Source organism: Globicephala melas, chromosome 4 (assembly GCF_963455315.2).
Source record: "Globicephala melas chromosome 4, mGloMel1.2, whole genome shotgun sequence".
NCBI classification, from domain to species: Eukaryota; Metazoa; Chordata; class Mammalia; order Artiodactyla; family Delphinidae; genus Globicephala; species Globicephala melas.
Window position 1 is genome coordinate 38622742 of NC_083317.1, and position 21041 is coordinate 38643782.

At 33.8% G+C, this 21041-nt stretch overlaps 1 protein-coding gene across 4 annotated transcripts in view; it reads left to right on the forward strand.

The window, feature by feature from the left end:
• CADM2 (cell adhesion molecule 2) overlaps positions 1 to 21041 on the forward strand; it is a 1069280-nt gene that overhangs the window by 950910 nt on the left and 97329 nt on the right. For all 4 annotated transcript variants that reach the window (XM_060297930.1, XM_060297931.1, XM_030860960.2 and 1 more), the window contains one exon: positions 11915 to 12005. In XM_060297930.1, coding sequence (XP_060153913.1) covers positions 11915 to 12005 — 91 coding nt within the window. The remainder of the gene's footprint in view (positions 1 to 11914; positions 12006 to 21041) is intronic.

The window sequence follows — 21041 nt, forward strand, 5'->3', positions numbered from 1 at the left end:
TTTCATGGAGAACTTCTTATTTTTTCATTCGAGTTTTCTCAATTTAAATATATTTCAAAATATACCAATAACTTAAGGATTATTAAATTTTTTATTGTTGATGATGGTGGTGATTGAATGATGATGATTTTGGCCTTTCTCATATTTACCAAAATTATATGTGAAGGGACATTTTAAAGATTAGATAATGTATTAAATAAAAATGAACCTGGTAGTTGACTAAATGGCTAACAAATAGGAAATACGATGTCAACTTCTACATTGTCTTATAGTTTTATGGTAAATCATTATATTTGAACTAACCTATACATCATGTATTAATGTTATATGTTTGTTAAATAAACATTAAATGCTTAAGGCATCCCATGGCAGATTTATAAAACCTAAAACAACTTTAAATGTGTTCATTTCATTGTTTATTATTTCATTTTGTGTCCCCATGCTGAATCCATTTCATGGTGCTTTTGATAAATGTTCTTTAAAAAAGCATCAAAAACATAAATAGCTTGAAAATGTTTAGAAACACGAGTTTAGTTTTTTTAATTTTTTCTTTTAAATGTTGATATGAAGGCTTTTTTCCAAAAATGAGCTTTCAGGGTGTTAAAATGTCCTATCTAATGATGAAATTTGACAAGCAGCCTTCCTGATGCCTTTTCCTAAGAAATCCATCTCCAGTGCTGAAGCCATCAACTAGTTGAATTTGTTTCTGCCCTCCCAAGCACAACTAACTCTATCAACAATATCGAATCAAAACTATGCATTTTACATCACCACTTCAGAATATTAATATAGGAGAGTTTCATTTGATAAATTCCTAAATTCTATTTATTTTATTATTTAATTATTACAAATATCTAAATTATAAATTTCTTTATTTCATAAATTTTAGTTATTCTAATAACTGGAATAAAATATTGGAGAAACAATTAATTTAAGCTAAAAAAGTAAGGATCATAAATGAGATACAGAGAAAATGCACTTAAAATAATGCACTCTAGAGCCCACAATTGTAGAAATTTATGAATTAGAATATAGGCAAAATGTTGATGCATTTATTATCTATATTTTTACTGCTATGTTTTCTTCTTAAGATCTTCCTAGTGGCTCAACTTTATCATAGAGACATAATTTGCTTTAAATTGCTCACTGATCCAACCAGTTTTACACACTGCCAAATATCTCCTAAAACCTGGCTCAGAGCCTGACATTCACTTGATCACAAACTTAAGATGATTTCTCATTGCCTCTAACATAATATCTGAATTCTTCAGCCTGAAATTCAAGGCTTTGAAAATACAATCCCTTATAATGTCACTCTTAGCACCCCTTTTCAGATAACGCACCCTATACTTTACAGTACTTCTAGATGTCTCATATACAGCTCACACTCGTCTCTACACCAACCCTTGTCCAACTCTTTGCCTAGGGTTCCCTTCTTTTCTTTCCCTCTAGAAAAATTCTGCCAGTTCAAATACTATGTATTGTTTGAACTTTTTTAAGTACCACTTCTCTAGGTAACTTTCTTGGTTTCTGACAAATATCTATAATCTCTTCTTCCATAACTCCCATAATATTTCATCAGAGTGCTATGTTCCTTTCAGTTTTGAATTTTGCATTATTTTGAACCATACATGATTTATCTTTCTTATTGGGACAAAATTGCTGTGGAGATATAGCACTTGAATAGTAGTAGTAAAGTATCTTGTACATATTATACATACATGTAATTTATACATATTTGTTAAATAAATAAATGATGGCCACAAGAATAATTTTTTACTAGAATTATAGGAATTTAACAGACTGTTAAAGGAAAAGTACTTGACAGTTTTGAGCATTATGAAAGAGTATTGTGAGCACTAAAAGGAAAGTGAAAGTTTCAGTTTTACTGCAAAATTACAAACAGGAAAAATAAATTAGACATCTTAGAAAAAGTCAGTCTTACGCAGAGGGAATGAATAGCAGATAGTGCTGTAGCTGAAATGGTTCTGGTTAACTCTGGGTATATCAACCCACTGCTCCTAATAAAATGTGGTAGGCCTTGAGGTATAGATTGAGCTTGATTTGTAGTTTTTTTTTTTATTTCAGGAAAGTATCATGATGGTCTTAGAGTATTCAGCATTTCCTTCATTCTAGAAGTCCAAGCATCCCATATAGATACACACAGTTTCACAGTTCTCTAGTATTTCCTAGTCTGTTGTAACATGGAAGAGATATAGGTAATGAAGTGAGTAAATGTCAATATTTTAGAGGAGGACACTAGTGACATTTTGCCTCAGGTAGTTCTTTGTCGTGGAGGGTCTGTCTGGTGCATGGTACGATGCTCATCTGTATTCCTGGCTTCTACTCATAAGATGCCAGAGATATCACTTCTACCTCTCCCCTACACTGTAACAACTAAAAGTGTCTCCAGACATTGTCAAATGTCCTTGGGGGGCAAAATCGTCCCTAACTGAGAGCCACTATCTCAGAGTAAACTCTAAAGTGGTTTCACAAAGGTGAACTGGTGCATAATTTTCTTTAGTATTAATGTAATTAGCAAGAGATCTTTACAAGGGTGCTAAACAAATTGTTCAGAAAACTTTATGTAATACAATTGCTATAAAGAATCACAACTCTTTCATCTGTAAAATATTTAAAAGTTTCTAAATTCTCCTTGACAAAAATTTTCTGTGGGAATATTTCTTTGTTGTTCGTGGAGGAGAGGAATATGGATGAGAAGGATATATTGTAATGAATAAGATAAGAGAATATATATATATATATACATATATTTTTTCTCCGGTTTTATTGATGTATAATTGAAATGTAACATTGAAGTAGCTTAAGGTGCACAACATAATTATTCAGTATATGTATCTATTGCAAAATGATTACCATAATGGTTAGTTAATATCCATCACCTCGCATAATTACAATTTTTTTCTTGTGATAAGAACTTTTAAGATCTACTCTCTCAGCAACTTTTATTTATTTACTTTTTGCGGTACGCGAGCCTCTCACTGTTGTGGCCTCTCCCATTGCGGAGCACAGGCTCCGGACACGCAGGCTCAGCGGCCATGGCTCATGGGCCCAGCCGCTCCGCGGCATGTGGGATCTTCCCGGACCGGGGCACGAATCTGTGTCCCCTGCATCGGCAGGCGGACTCTCAACCACTGCGCTACCAGGGAAGCCCTCTCAGCAACTTTTAAATATACACTACAGTATTATTAATTGTAGTCACCATGATGTACATTACATCCCAGAAATTATTAATCTTATTATTGTAAGTTTGTACCTTTTAACCACCTTCACCCAAAGAATATTTTCATCTGTTAGAGAGGAAAAGGATGTGAGAGGCAGATGTGAGAGAGTTAAAAAAGAAAGAAAGGGAGGGTGGGAGGTAGGAAGGAAGGGAGGGAAGGAGGAAGAAAAGGAGGGTGGAAGGAAGGAAGGAAGGAAGGAAGGAAGGGAGGAAGGAAGGAAGGGAAAGAGAAACAGGTAGACTGACAGGTTATGCATAGAACTCAGAAACATTGTCAGATATGTTTTAAAACTTGCAGATCATATAGAGCAAAAGCAACTCTTGGGCCAGGTTCCAATTCATCCAGCTGGAGAAAGAGTTGGTTTTGAAGATGAATAGAGGACACAGAGCTTATTACCAAAAGCATCAATCTCTCTTGTAGTCTAAAAGAGAACAGGAAACAAAGTTATTGAGGAGTGACTAAGGTCAGGAAAAAGAGATTCAAACTGCCTGAGGTGATTTATGATTGTGTAACTAGAGTGAGTTACTTCTCTGAGCCTTAGTTTCATGTTCTGTACGATAGGTCAACAACAGAACCTACCTTATATGCTGTATGAAAGAATTCAATGAGCCAGTGCATACAGAGCATTTACAATAATGACTTACTTGCCAAGTATTTTATCAGTGTTTATAATTATTAGAAGATAGCTGTGACAAATAAATTTGATTTTATAACACACTAGTGGTCCTAACCAGTAGTGGGGAAAAATTACAAAAAGTCATTCTTCATTCATTTATCCAACAAATATTTAACTGAAGTCTAGGAGTTATTCTAGGACTGAGGATAAACCAGTGAACAAAATAGAAATAATCTCTGCTCTGATGAGCTTACTTTTCTAAGAATATGCTAAGCACTCAGTAGCATTGTTTATGAAAACTAACACGTGAGTTTTAGGTGTTACAATGTGAAAAAGTATACTATGTTATAGTGTTTTAATGTAGCAATTCTAGTGAGACAATGGATAGAAATGAGTAATAGTACTGTGCCTTGCATGTTTTAAGACCTATAAAACTGTTAAATGAATCATTTGGGAGTGCTCATAGGAAATGATTTTTGTGGACAAATAAAATTGTCAAGATAACACTTTCCACCCAAAGATCCACATGCCATGAGCAATGCAAATCACTACTGCTTTAAGCTATAAACCATCTTTGTTCCCCCAATATATTATACACTGTGGAATGATACAGTAAACTAATATTAGATATTCATTTATAGTTGCTTCTCTTATATTAGCAATTTGGCCATCACCATCATAACAGGCTAGATGTTACTTTTATATAAGTTTAAATTTCTGTTGTATTTCTTTGATTACAGAATAAGTTTTTTTTTTTTTTATTGGTAAGATGTTGACTTAAAACTTATTTTTATTTACCTACCTACAAAACCCTTAGAGATGAATAAATATTGTTGAACCACTGACACTAAGTGTTTTCATAGCTGTGCTTGCCGATTGTCCATTAGGTGATTTAATAGTAGTTTCATCACAGATCTTTTCAGTTCTCTAAAATCTTTGTTAAAAATACGGAAAATCCATTCCCCTGTATCAATATCTTTACTTTGATTCAAATACTGAATCATTCAAATAAGATAGGAGGTGTCTTTACTTCCCAAGTTCATAAAGCTTTTAAAATTTTGAATAATAACTTTAAAAACCAATTTTTTTTTTTTTTTTTTTTTTTTTTGCGGTACGCGGGCCTTTCACTGTTGTGGCCTCTCCCGTTGCGGAGCACAGGCTCCGGACGCGCATGCTCAGCGGCCATGGCTCACGGGCCCAGCCGCTCCGCGGCATGTGGGATCTTCCCGGACCGGGGCACGAATCCGTGTCCCCTGCATCGGCAGGCGGACTCTCAACCACTGCGCCACCAGGAAAGCCCTAATCTATCTCTTGAAAGTACTTGTGCTTCTTTATAAATTAGCCCCAGAATTTGTCAGATAAGTAAAATAAATAAACCCATACTTTTAAAAAGTGTGGATTTTTTCCACATCTTATTAATTTTAAAGATGGACTCTAAAGAATAATATTTTTCCTACAAAAAGAAACCTTGGAGAGGAAACATGATGCTTTTAAAGTATCTGCATATTTTGCCTGTTAGTAAGTAGTGAAAAATTATTTGTAGATGAATGACCATATCCCTATTTTTATATGCTTGTGCAAAACTTCCTCATTTGCTTGCATTTTGAGAGAAATAGGAAATATTCATATAGTCATCTAATCTTTAAAGAACTCTTACAACATATCAAGTATTTTGTTAGGATCTGACAACACACAATCGAATAGGTTAAGGTCTGAGATTTTGAATGCTCAAAATCTGGTGAATGAAGCAGACATGTAAAAAAAAAATACATATTTTACTAAGTGCAGTGTTTTATAATAGCAGTATATATCCTGAAATATTTAAATCTAATTATTTACTGTTCCCTTTCATTCATATGTGTGTATATATAGCAACATTATAAACATTACATATTATATGTTATAAATATTATACTCCTGTGTACCTAAATTTATATTCAATAAATATGATGTTGTTAAAGTTGACTTATTTGAAGACATTTTAAAACAAACATGGAAATTATTAGTTTGTAAAAATAAAAATCTGAGTTTAACATATAGGATAAAGCAAGTGTGAATTAATAGTGGTAATGATAATGCATTTTTACGAACCGCCCCTTTTCTTTTCTGTTTAATTGGTACAATATGATACATTATACTAGTAATTTAAAAACAGAATATCATCCACATCCACAAAGTACTGAAGAAAAAGAGAACAAGTGCCATTCTGTTTTGTGAAGAAGTAGAGCAAGGTGAAATGCAACTTATATTGCACCTAGACTGGAAAATAGAGAGATCATTTCCAAATCAAGTGTGGGATTACTATATAAGTAAACTTTGGTTAAAAAAATATTCCCCATCCTTTTTAATGAAAAACTACAACCAAGAAGAAAATCTACAAATAACTTATATATGGACGGGGCAAAAAAAAATGTAATTCTTAATAGTAACTTGGCAGACATGCATTGAAAGGTTTGGATATGTGGTATTTACTTTCTGACTCCTATTCACATCTGGATTAGTAAAAATATTAATAGAATAATATATGCATAAATTTGAAGATTATTTTATAAAATTATTATCTACTGTGCATTGTGCTGTTCCTGAAAAATTCCCCATTCATTTTGATATATAAATAATACAGAAAAATGTGTTTACCTTGGGGGTTGCAGTTATTAAAATAAATATTTTGAAGAAATCCTGGAAATTGAAGATTCTTAAAATTAACTCAGTTTTTGAGATGAGTACAGGTTTTTTGTTGTTTTTTTTTTGGTTTTGTCTTTTTGTTGGTTGAGATATCTCAGTAAGAATAGGAGTTCTACATTAATCTAATGGTATTTCTAGAATGTTATTGATAATTTGATAACAGTGATCAGCCCCCTTATGGATACAATAAAGTGATTAATGAAAATATAATAGGAATAGTAATGATAGAGATCTTTATTATTAGTAAAAATCTATTAAAGCCCAAATTATTTCCTGTTATCAAAAAAAATTGATACATATATCCACTCTTTTTTAGATTTCCTTCCCATTAACATAACATTGTAAAGCAACTATACTCCAATAAAAATTAACTTTAAAAATAAAATAAAATATTTTGACTTTTAGGCCATGTAAAATGTTACATATTCAAAATGTTATTTTAAAGTAAACACTGTGGCAGGGGGAGATAAATCAGAAGCTTGGGATGAACACACAGATACTACTATATATGAGATAGATAAGCAACAAGAATCTACTTACTGTATAGCACCGGGAACTCTACTTAATATTCTGTGATAACCTATATGAGAAAAGAATCTAAAAAAGAATGAATATATGTATATGTATAACTGAATCACTTTGCTGTACACCTGAAACTAACACAACGTTGTAAATCAACTATACTCCAATAAAATAAAAAATTTCAAAGTATATCTTCTCAAGTTTGGGATAATATCACATTACTGTAGTTTTGATGTAAAAAAAATGTAATTTTGTGTACATTGCTAACGTCGTATGTTTAAAGACGAATGCTGACATTTCATGGAACTGTAAACTAGAATTTTGACTGATTATATAAATAATCTCTTCACAATTGAGTGCTTCCCCTGTCAAAATCAGATGAGGAGAGAAAAGTTATTTATGCGGTATATGCATTAAAAAACAAATTGCCGGGCTTCCCTGGTGGCACAGTGGTTGAGAGTCCGCCTGCCGATGCAGGGGACATGGGTTCGTGCCCTGGTCCGGGAAGATCCCACATGCCGCGGAGCGGCTGGGCCCGTGAGCCATGGCCACTGAGCCTGCGCGTCCGGAGCCTGTGCTCTGCAATGGGAGAGGCCACAACAGTGAGAGGCCCGCGTACCACAAACAAAATTAAAAAATTAAAAAAAAATTGCCATTTGTATAATCATGGAAAGTTGTTATCTAATATTATCTAATGCAGAAAATTTATACCAGGAAGAGAATCAGCAGTAGACATTTAATTAAATTAAATATGTGTAAGAATAAAACTCAATGTAAGGTTTGTGACATGAGCATTTAATATTAATTTTACATACAAATGCAGGCCCCAACAAAATTTCAATTAAGCAGTTTTTAATATTTTAAAATTAATGTATTAAAATGATAATAAGAAAATAAAAAAAATAGAGTGTTCCCCCATTTAATTATTTATTAAGCACAGATTTTGTATAAAGCACTATGCTAGACACTGAGGACACAGAAATGCCTTTTAAAAATTATACAGAGATGAAAAAGAGAACATGCAGCAGAGATATATGACCAAATGTGAGGGTAATGAATGATTGCCCTCAGCAAATATTTGAGTTAAGATTTAAAAGAGTTAAAAAGGCAAAGGATCCCCCCAAAATGGAGCATTTCAGACAGTTTGTATAAAGTTAAAAAACATATTCATTAAAGTACCCGAAAGAAAGTATAATTACCTGGAATTCAAAGAATGAATTGAGTGTTACAAGGCATGAGAGTAAAGACCTGTGTAGATCATATAGGACTTAAAGACTATGCTGATTATTTTTCTTTTAATCCTAAGAGAAAAGATTTACCATGCAAGGTTTTAACCAGAAAATTGATGCCATCAGATTTAGAGGTGTAAAAAGCTGACATGGTGGAGGCCATTCACTTTTGCGGTAGACTAAATGAAAGAAAGGTTGTGGAGATATAAAAAAGCAACGAGTAGATTTCAAAATTATTTAGGAAATAAGTCAACCAAACTTGATGATTAATTGATTGATTATAGAAAAGATAAGGGAACAGGAGGTGTCTGGTGTATGTAGCTGGATGGAGGCTGGTGGTATTTATAGAACTAGAAATTGCTGGAAGAAGAACATATCAGGGGAGAATGTGTCAGTCAGTGGGAGACTTTGAGTTCCTTTTGGACATACTGAGTGTGCCATGTCTTTTCAACATCCAACTGGACATGTCAAATAGGCGTTGCATATACATGAGTGTAGCTTGTGGTACAGAACTGCTCTAGGATATAAACCTGGGAGTGGTTAATGAGTAGATAGAAACTGCAGAGATGGGTGTGGCTAAAAGGACCTAGAGAATTATGTGAGAACAGATTGTGAATCCCATTCTTGGTGACCTCAATATTTAAAGGTTAAATACAAGAAGACATCCCAACAGAATATGAGAAAGAGTAGCCAGAGATATATGTGGAATCAGATATATGTGTATCTATCAGTGTGTGTGTGTGTGTGTGTGTGTGTGTGTGTGTGTGTGTGTGTGAGGGGTGGGAGGGTTGAGTGTTAAAAAAAAAACCTAGGGAAGATAATTCTTAGGAACAAAGACTCATCAACATATTGAGTAATTCAGAAATAAAATAACAGTATTGTATTATATGACTTGATTTTGGTAACCTAGAGGTCTTCCTAAAAGTTTCACAGAAATACATGCTAAGCATATTATCTGCTTTTGCACTTGCTTATAATTCAAATTCTGTGTTCTGGATCTAAAGGGAATGCTGAACCATGCTTCAGGGGACCATATGTTATATAAATTCTCACCTCTAATAAATTACTTGAACAGGCAGAACTGTGTATTTTACTTCACTGAGGCAGATACTGGGGGTGACTTGCCGATATCCCTTTGGCACACACCATTTCTGTGTACCGAGTAGACCAGGGGTGCCAGGGAAATAACACCTGCATCCCCACCCCAGCAATCCTCAACCGAACACCAATGAGTATTGGCCAATATTCCCTAAATACTCCTCTCCCTTGCCCATCAAGCGAGGTGACTCAGAGGCAAGCCCTACATTGTCTGAGTTCCACAGCAGGATTGCATGCAGCTGCCCACAGGGTAATCTGCTCAATAACACACGCTTGATTGACTTCCTTCCCTTCCTATCTCACTTCCCAGTGCTCCCTGTGGTCACTCCCCATAAAAGAAATACCCCAGGGTCTGTTTGTAAGGATTCTATATTTGTCAGGGTTCTATAGAGAAAAAGAACTAATGGGATTTGTTACAAAGGTGCAGATTCCAAGATCTGCAGGCTGAGTCTGCAAGCTAGAGACCCAGAAGAGCTGATGACTTAGTTCCAGTCTGAGTCTAAAGGCCTGAGAAACCGGAAGAGATGATGTTATAGTTCCAGTCTGAAAGTCAGCAGGCTCAAGACCCAGATGTTTCAGTTTGATCTGAAGACAGGAAAAAGGCTGATGTGCCAGCTCAGTTGCCATCAGACAGGAATACTCTCCTATTTGTGTGAGGGTCAGCCTTTTTGTTCTATTCAGGCCTTCAACTTATCAGATAAGCCTCACCCATATTAGGGAGAGGAATCTGCTTTACTCAGTCCACTGATTTAAATGTTAATCGTTTCCCAAAACACTCTTACTAGAATTCCCCAAATAATGAATTTTGGACCAAATATCTGGGTACCGCATAGTGTAGTGAAGTTGACATGTAAAATTAATCATCACAGATAAACAACACAACTCTCTTCCCCAACATCACACTTTTCTGATCTTTCTTCTGCCACCTTTTTCTCTAGAATTGAAGCTTTATTTTCTATGTCAGGATGAAATTAAATTTTGCTATATGTATATATGGTCAAAATTTAAAAGATGATAGCCCTCATTTTCCCAGAATCATTCTGGTTCACACTTGTTATTCTATATAATTAATATTTTCTCTTCACTTTTAAAAGTGTTCTACTTGGAAGACAAAATTATATGATCATCATGTTAACTGATTCCATAAATGTGATGATGATAATGAAATTAGTGAAGTATATTTCAGTCCTTTATTAAATTATTTTTTTCTACTGGTTAAAAATATGACAATATATTTCATATTTCTTCAAATTAATTTTTCTTCCTGGGTTATTTTATACTACAATTTTTTACCATGATGTACATGGAATGCCTATTTGTAAATGGGATATTATTGTTGATTATCTTGAATGTATTTTTTTCTTTAAAGGATTGAGAAAGAATGCATTTGAAAAGTATAAATAATTTATAAGTGGGATACAAGGCCTTCCACAGGATCTTGTTTATTGTTCTATATATGACAAATCTGCATAATATTTTCCTGAAATAAGATAACTAAACTAAAAATTATACAATTGATTGATACTTATTTAATTGGCTTCAAAGTCAGAGAATGACTATAACCTCAGGGTAGTTCAGTTCTTCTATCACAACTAAGGGAAGGGTGAGAATAATTGTGACCCCCCCCCGGAGCATTCAGAGCCTATTTTGTTTATTGTTGAGGATATGGAAACAAGAGGAGGAGACAGTTCCATGTTGACTGCGAGCCACAAAAAACCAGCACTAGCAAGGTGTCATAAAGGAATGAGCCTGTTTACACTGTCTCTGTTTTTAGTTTATTTTCCAGTTTTTCCATGTAATATGTATCTCTGTGTTGATTAAAGAATATTACATGGCATAAAATTAGAAATATAAATGTCTCAAAGTATTTTTGCATCTTCTTCCACAACGGATGATTTTATTGTTAAATGGAAATAACTTCATAACAATTATGTTGTAGCATATATAACAAAATGTTAACTTTTAATAACATTCTAAATAACTATTTCAGATGATTTGCTAACTGTGCTTTAAAGCAAACAGCATGTGCTAAGTGCAGCATTACTGCATTTTCAAAAAGATTCTGCATAATGCTTGTGAGACAGTAGTTGATCTCAAGTTCTTTGTGGGTTCCTTATTGTGAGTCCCTGGTATTCCTGCAACAATGAAAGTGTTGTTATTCAAATGCACATAAACGTATTCAGTCCATAATAATAATATGCATAGCCATCTATAAATAGGTGAAGAAACAATTGTATGAAATGCTTGATATTCCTCTGAACCACTTTTTGCAATTTCACTTTTAAATTCAGATTTCAGAAATAATACCACAGTGGTGCTCATAAGATATTCAGATATTTTTGTAAGCTTTTCCTTGACAGGATGGTAGCTTCTTAAAATTGCAGACCCTGTTTCACTAAATCTATATAAATATACACAATTGTATAAATATATACAATTACAAGAAATGGCCTGAACATATATATAGTTTTATATGTGTGTAATGACCTTTTTTAATATTATTTTTTCTTTTCTCCTAGATACACCATCAGTTAAGATTATACCATCCACTCCTTTTCCACAAGAAGGACAGCCTTTAATTTTGACTTGTGAATCCAAAGGAAAACCACTGTAAGTGATTTAATGAGCAATACAATTTTTTACTTTTCTTGTATCCTGCTTTGATTACAGTCTTTAACTGCAGAAATCCACTATTTTTGTCTTTTCTTGGTGGGCAAAGTGATCTCAGAACAGAAACCCCCCTGAACCATGTCTTCATTAAGTGTTTGTGGAAGATTGGTCTTGTATTTTGTCATCTAGTGAAGTTTCTGGGGAGGCTTCCAACTGTGATTTTTTTGTTCTTTTTCTTTCTTTCTTTCTTTTTTTTTCCTACTAAGATATTTCAACCTGAAAGGAGTATAGGCTTAATCAGTCACTGTTTTTACATCATCAGATTGTAGAAGTTACACATGCTGAACTTCTCTCATGAAAAGCTTTGAAAATATTGAATCCTCAAAATATGCCCAAGTTTTAAAGTTACATGCGAAATCATTTTCCTAAGGGGGATCAAATCTACACCTCTAGTGTAGCCCCTGAGACATAATTTGTGAATGTGATATGTTTGGAGGTAGTGTGAATGAAAAGGGTCACAGACTCCACATTTTCTATTATAAAGCGATTTCATTGTTAGAATGATGAGTTCTAACATCACTTCAACCCTAAAATTTTACTTTTTGACATTCATGTTTATAAACAGCTAACTCATAGAAAATCTATATTTAATAGAAAATTCAAGTATGGAGTATCCAAATAAGGATTATTTCATTGGAAATGATTTGATCTTTCTATAGTAGCATTCTACGTGGAGCTGAAAGTCACTTATTTGATCTTTTTAGAAGCTTCCAATTGATTTGCATTTCTGTTTAAATTTTAATGGGAGGCATTTAATTGTTCTCTATACATAATTATATGGGATAGCTTTTGAGCAAATCAAATTTAATTACTAAAAAATTGTTTCTAATAACATTTGTTATTTAAGTGTAGATTTCATATTATCACATGAGGAATTTTTCTCTAGTAATTTTAATACAGAAGCCTGAAATTTCAACTTCCTTAATTGTATTGTCTTATACTTTTTAACACACTAAGTGAACTCATACTTTCTTTATCACCATATTGTTATTTTAGAACTGTTCTCTCTTCCAGTAATTATTTTCTAGAGATTTAAAATATACTGACTTAAAGAGCATTTTGTAAATTTTTTCTATCTTTTAAGAAACATTTAAGGCATTTTAGACCTTGAAAGGAGCAAATTTTTTCAAAGTAGCTTTACTACATATATCCTGTACAATTCACTTTTATAGTTCTTACCCTCTGATAAGTTTAAGTTGCTTATAGAAAACATTTTTCAACTGCAGTGCGCTATCAAAATGTGACAGTGCATTTCAGTACTACAGTTTCAACAGAGCTTTTGACTGTAAGATCAGTGCTTTAACTAAGAAAGAAGTGTAATAGACTCTAGTCAGCTTTAGACATACTTAAATCCAGTTTCTTTCCTCCCGATGTTGTATATCTAATACCAGCGCTTCTTTCCTAACTTTCCCTTCTATTTCCACTCCTGTTCCCTTTGCTTATTATTTTCCAACTCTGTCTGTTCCTCTTTCCCCACCCCCCACCCCGCCCTTAGCTTCCATTTCTCCTTATAACCTCAGAGGTCAGTGTTTGGAGATATGATAAAGTATCAGGGAATAGCAAAGGATTTTTGATTTTACCTTCTCTCCATAGTTCTGCCCCAAAGTACATATGTGTACAATTTACACATTTAAATGAGGTGAAGATGGGAAATATAATATATAGAATGCTTGGGAATAAATACATTCCAGCTCAAATAGCATCTAATTACCTATCAAAGATCTTCTCTTTGATTCCATATCCACTCTCACTATCCACATTTTTTTTTTTTTTGGTGAGTACTTAGATTGTGATCTATGTAATTAGCTATTTAAGTAGTCCATTTCCCTCAGCTCAGATATGGTTGAATAGATATGCCTTATTGTGGTCTCTGTTTCAGTTACCTAGAAATAAACTTGGATATGCAATAATCCTCTGCACTGCCGATGAATGAAAAACACAATCTCTTATTTATTTATGTTATTTAAGAATACGAAGGTTCCAGAAGTTTAAGAAATAGAAAATGTCACCTTTCTCAGAAGGATCCTGATTAGTATCACTTTGCTATAGGTAATGGAAATAAAAAGGCTCCTTGTTTTACAGAAAGGAAAACTAAAGCTCAGTATTAACTGACTTTCCTTATTCATCCAGATTTAAAATGGATGAGTCAGGTTGTAAACTTAGTTCAATCATTGCCCAAAGATTACATTCCTTCAGCTATTTTCTGCTACTTCAATTGCTGAGTCTAAATTGTCACCTATGTTGGCCAATGTCACTTTTGAAAAATTAGGATGGGCCCTACAATAACGTGCAGCACTGAAATCGAAGCTCTGGATGCTTGAAGGTGAAGAACTGGGTAGTCTCAAGACACATTTTAGTGTTGCTGTTCTCTTCTATCAGGCTTTCTGCCGTATTTGCCCTTTCTGGCAAATTGCCAAATTCCTACCAAGCTGACCATTTTTAGCATGAGTTTACAGCCATATAGAATATCCTCTAATTAGTATAGTATCCTCTGGCAATTCACTCATAAGCTCCAGAAGGGTTAAAATTATTATTTTCTATCTTTATCATTATAGATCATAATGTTATATTCTATGTGCTATGGTCCACAAGTAAATATACATTAACTTATTCTCTTGTATTGTCATTCCGAACTCTCTTTTTACCATTTTCTTTCCTTGTAGACCTCCAGGCCATTGACATTAAAGGTATAGCCAACTTCTTTGACTCATTTTTGCCTTTAGACCACTGCTTCTTTTATGCCCTTCCTAATTATCTTAAAATCCACTCTTCTGCATTTTCAAAGTAACTATCATTTCCAATAAATGAAGACATTAACCTCTTTAAAGACAGTCTCAGTTCTAGCCTCTCTAGTTTATATTTGATCTCCAACAGTGCCAGTTGAGGCAGATAGGACAAATAAAACAAGGGAAGACTGAAAAGAAATCATTGGATTTTCCCAGAAGGAAATTTTACTGATCATAAAGAAAACAAGTCTCACTAGAGCAAAGAGAACAGAACACAAATTGAAATGGATTAATCAGGGAGTTAGTAAGTGGTGGGGAAGTAAAGAAAACAGGAAGGACACCCATTTCAGAAAATGAATCATGAAAAGTGGAAAAGGAATGAGAAGAGAAAGTTATGTCAAACAGAAGTTTTAAAACAAAAAATAGTAGAGAGGCTGTCCAAATTTTAAGATAGGATCAAAAAAGCCTGTAAAGAGTGGGAGTAAAAATGAAGTATGTGATATCACATTTACCCAACAGGTAGGTTCGAATTTCCTATTTTACTCTGGTAATCACCGTCAAAGTTCTCCATTGTTTTGCTGCTATTACACCTGATTCCCCATTTTGTTATTTTGGAATCACGGAGAAGCAATACTGTCTTAGCTTCTAACTGACTCCTGAAACACCCGATTTCTATTATCCTTACCAATTACCCGAGCCCCCTTTGATGAGAAGGTGAGAATCAGAAGTGGATAACAGGTATATGATTTCTTTACATTTTGTAGCTGACATATCATTTCCTTAATCCGTGATCAAATATTGTTTTTTTAAAAATGTTTGACCAATATATGATTTCCTAAAGTATGAGTTATCCACGGTTATTAGGCAAGTTAATAGTAGAAAAAAATAGCACCACTATCTTTTGTATAAATCACAAAATGATGGTGTGACTCAACTCATACTGAGACTCATGTTCCTAACCTGGCCTCCTAGATGCTAATATTGTTTTTCTTGTTCTAAATGTGAGGGCCACAGTGACTGTTTATAAACAATCATGCCTTATTTGCCTGCTTTGGATTGAAGCCTTTTGCTGTTTTCCTGTGGAACAGCTGCAAGCTTGGGCCAGGACCAAATTGTTCCACTTGACATTACTGTAGAGGAATTCTATTCTTTCCTTAAAAGAGAGATTACTGTACATGTCTGTCTATTGTTTTAATTTTAGTTTAAAGTGAGGACCAAGCTAATGCCAGCCACTTTTCTTTAAAGTTCCCAGAATTTTTGCAACCTTCTTCTTTCTTTGGCTGAATTTCCAGACAGCTTTCAGGAAGCAGCATTCTCCGCTTATAGAAGTAGAGGGGGGAAAAAGCTGTTATATTACATTAATGTTATGACCTTAAAAGGTGTGGGATTGCCCCCCACATGCTATAGCTAAAGAATCATCATTCATTTTAATCAAATGTTTAACACTTTGTAAATTTACTTCACAAAAGCAATGTGACATTTTCAGTCAAATGAATGTATATTTGGTATTTATTCTATAAAAGAAAATAATTATAGTCATTGATAAATTTTTCTGTATACCTGGCATTATGTTTATGTTGTAGTTATTATTTTACCTCTGGTAACCACACTTTTTCTTATGAATTTGGTATGAATCTAGTATACATAATTGCATTGCACATAACATCGCTATTCTGAATAAGAAGCAAGATTTTAATCTTTAGGAAAACAGATCACATATCATATAATAACTAGTGAGGTGTTTTAGAGGAACACTTACACATCCATTTTCAAAATGATATAGAATTTAAGAAGAAATCTGATAAAAACACACTGATGCATTTTCCTATTAGCATAATAGAGATTAAAAAATGAGATGCAAATGAAGGCAAAACAGTTTTCTCAGCCTAATATGTACCTTTTTACAAATCACAGGTTATTTACTAATTGTCATATAACCCAATCACAGCCAGAAGAAATGACAAAACAAACAGGAGTTAAAGAAGGCAAGTAATCCAGAGTGAAATGTCTTAGCCCAAAACAGAGGAAAATATGAATTTGTCAACAGAAAAACAGTGCAGAAGGCTGCAAATAATAAAATAGTTTATTTGGTCTCTTAAGAATTGCAATTCAGGAGACACAGATTCTGGTTAAACCAAAAGAGTGTTCAAGGGAAGAGAAAGAGTCAGGGGCTTATAAAGACAAAAAGCCACAAGGCTGTTAAAAGTTGCCTAGTGAGAATTGTGATTGATGTGAATCAGGAAATATTTGTCCTTGAGGAATCCTGTGTTATTTTAGGGTAGTCCAGTAAGTAGACAGGCTGCCACAAGTTATTTTAGGGTATGGGCCCAATAATTATCTTGAGTTTCTGGCAGATGATCTAGATGTCTTAAGTAGGACAATAAGAGATCAAAAGGTTAGATTCTATTCAGGCTGAGATGGGCATAAGTCATACTTTGTAATAGCCTCCTGGCTCCATTTTAGGGAACTCTCTTAGCAATATAGACTCCATTTTGATTTTCCTTTCACAAATTTTGGGAAAAAGAATATGATCTACAATGATGGCAATTTTATATGATTTGACTTAATGCCTAGTAGATGTTAATTACACAATATTTGTCTCTCTCCTGCCATCTGCGCTATAGAAAGTCATCTAATTAATCGTCAAGGTCTGTGTTTATGTTCAGATATACTATCTAAGCTGTCATGCTCTGGGGCAGAAAAAGCTGTGTGGTGCAGTAGAAAGAGAAATAAAAGTAGCTTTGAATTATAAATCCGTAGATATCTGTGGCCTGAGTGGTCTTGAGTAAGTCACGTAACCACACCAAAATGTTTTTTTAATTAATAACCTTTATTTTTTAGAGAGCTTTAGGTTCACAGTGAAATTGAGTGGAAAGTACAGGGTTCCCATATACCCTTCGTTCCTACTCATGTCCAACATCCCCCACTATTGACGTCCCTCACAGCAGTGGTATATTCATTACAATGAACCTATACGGACCTATCATTTTCACCCCAAAGTCCACAGTTTACCAGTGTTAAGTATACCAAGTATTTTTTATTCTCTAAAATTAGAAAATAAAACCTAGTAAACAAATTGTTTTAAATATTAATGAAAATATATATGCAATTTCTGCCTCCAAGTAATTTCATAATAAATAATAGCCATGAGGATAAGTTATTATTTTGTCAAAAAATTACATACAGTGTGTCTCACCAAGTTTTAAACTCAGAAGTCTTAATTACATATTTAATACACATGCTGATATTGGTCTACTATGGCAACGCTGGGAACTGAATTACTATCTCAGATTTCTTCCATGGCTCTGAAATTCAAGGTTCTAAGCAGAATAAACACATTCTAGGACAACGGTCTGTGACTTTCCGAAGCATGTTTGAACAGCAAAGGAATCCAAACTAAAGTCATGGCAAAACTGGCAGGGCAACATGGCTATTTTTGTTGAGGTTAAATAGTAATAATGAGCTGTAGAGAAGAGGAACAGAGGCATGAACCCTTATCAGGGGGTAAAATGTAATATAGCTAGAAGTGGAAAAGTTCTGAGACATAAGAATAGCCCCTCCATACTGTTAAGGTAGAAAAAAAATTTAGAACAATTGGAAGGACTGGAAGGGGTAGAGAATGAGTTCTGGTTCCACAAATGTGGAAAAGGCAACATTGTAAAGGAGTTCAGCTGGGATGAAATAGAGATTAACCAGGTAGCTAGTTTTGACAGAAAGCCAAAGCAAGAGCTCTAGAGAAACCAGAACTAAGTGAATAGCATGGTTCATGAGTGGTTGAGAATCCAGAGTCTGTGATGTATAAGGCCTCATTTTGGCATAGGTTTCAAGTTCACTCATGCTAGTCTTATTTTAACCACACAACTATCCTGTTGTAAAAGGTTTACAAAGACTCTTATAATTGTTTTCATTTTGTAGATAAGGACAGTAAGTCTTGTGGAGGTCATATGACCTTTTCTAGTCACTCAGTTGATAAATGGTAGATTACAAAGACACTTTTTAAAAATTTTAACAACTCTGATGGTTATGTTTTCTTATTTACATAGTGTTTTTAGTTCTCCTATCATATTGACTTTTCACAATAACCCAGAGAAGTTGGCAAGAATGAGAAAATACTTATAAACTTTTAGGAATGCCCATATTTTAACTAAATAATTATAAAAGGTTATCAGTTATGAATCAAACCTGTATTAGCATACCTAAATAGTATCTAAAGAATTTCTAAATATATCTAAATAGTTCTGATTATTAAATATATTTGTTTTTAAAAAGCTAATTATATTATATTCTTAATTTGATATGTTTGAGAAGATTAAGACTGCAGGTTATAACTACAAAGCAATACCTGCAAACGTAATACCAATGTAATGAAATACAATGCACAGCCTTAGAGGGTAAATAGAATAAGCCGGAAGTTCAAAGTGAACACTCCCCCAAAGTATGTCTTTCTTGCTAAATACTACGCTTAATATGTCACCAAAAAAATTGGTGGAATAAACATAATGAGGGGACAGACCTACTATATACATACTCTCACAAAGTCAGTCCTTGGATGATAAAAGTTACAGAGCATTTAGATTTTTTCCCCCCTTGTGTTCTGATCTCTAGAGAGATATAAAGTTGTCTCAATTAATTAATTAAAGGCATTGTAGTCAGTTTTTTCTAAAGTGTTTTCAAAGGAATAATATTGGGAAATTCACTCCAAGTTTTCATAATTAAAAAAAATATATCCATGTGCTGTCCTTTTCATACAAGTTTCTCTTCTGAGGCCCATATGGTCTTTTGCTTCCATCTCATGGCTTCAAAATTTAATCCCATGTTGACTTTCTGGAAACACACAAGTGGTTATCTTGGAAATGAGACCGAATATATTTGGTTTTGTTTTTGAAACAAGAAGCTGACTCTCGGTAATCTCCACTGCTGTTATTTAGGCTGGGCATCTGTGGTGTGTTGGGCACTCAATCATTTTCGGTTAAATGTGCCTATGTCTTGTGAAAGTCCCATAAGAGCTTGCAGAATCATGATTATAGATCCAAAGAGGAAATGTACTTCTTGAACATTTCCAGGTAAGCAATTTTCTTGCAACAAAACCCCAATTATTTTGTAAATGTTCAGTGGGAAACTCTAACACTAAAATGTCTCAATATGTTTAAGACATTGTGGAGTGATAATGTCATATCCTTGATTAGATTTTAAGATGTGTACTTTTGGGCTCATGGATTTTAAAATCTCTGTTTCTTTTTAATATATTAATTATGAGATTACATCTAAGCATTTTACTCTTTATTTAAAGATCTGTAAACATTCATTTGTGTTTATATAAAAACAGTCATCAAAATGGTAATTGTAGGAAATGTGCAGAAACAAAAATCACTCTTAACATGTAAAAGAGCTGAAATATCATACTTCATCCTTGATTAAAGAACATGTTAACCTATTGCTCAACAAGTGCCATTCAGTAAGATTCGTTTTTTCTCTTTGCAATTTTTTTCCATAATACATGTCCTAACGTTAGAGCTAGTATCCTTCTGGTGATCACCATTCAACTTACTGAGGAGTGTGTCATTTTGTGCTTGTGGTAAATAATTTGATTATCATTTTTGCAAATATATGGAGAGAACAAACTGTGGAAAAAAAAATTCAGAATCACTGGAGATATTTAGTATTATTTCAATTAATGGTGAAACTGAGAAAATTTTTATACCTTGGAAAGCCATTTATTCAAACAATCTAAAGAAATTTTCTTGCATTATATGTGTTTTTACAAAGTGTGGTATATATTGATTCACTTTTCTAGATATAACCTCAATCATACAGGAACCCCTAAACTTCAAAGTTTGAAAAAAATTTAAACAGCAGTGTCCCAAGTTGTAGAAAATATGAACATTTACAAATGTTTCCAGTTAGAAAGAGTAGAATATGTCAGTGATTGTTGATGGCCTTAAAGCCCAACTCTTTCAAATTCAATCAAAGTACTGGAAATATCTGGGATGCTTCAAGGAAAGGAGAAAGAAGAGAGAGACAGAGAAAATAAAAAAGACAGGAGAAAAGAACAGCAACCCTTGTGACTTGTGACCAGCAGATTTCTCTAGAATGGTGAGCTGTGATGGATTTCAGCGCCACCACTCAAAATTACAAGTACAGAGATGAATATAGTGAGGTGACCATCGAGAAGAAAGATTAAGGACTTCCCTGGTGGCACAGTGGTTGAGAGTCCTCCTGCCAATGCAGGAGACACGGGTTCGTGCCCCGG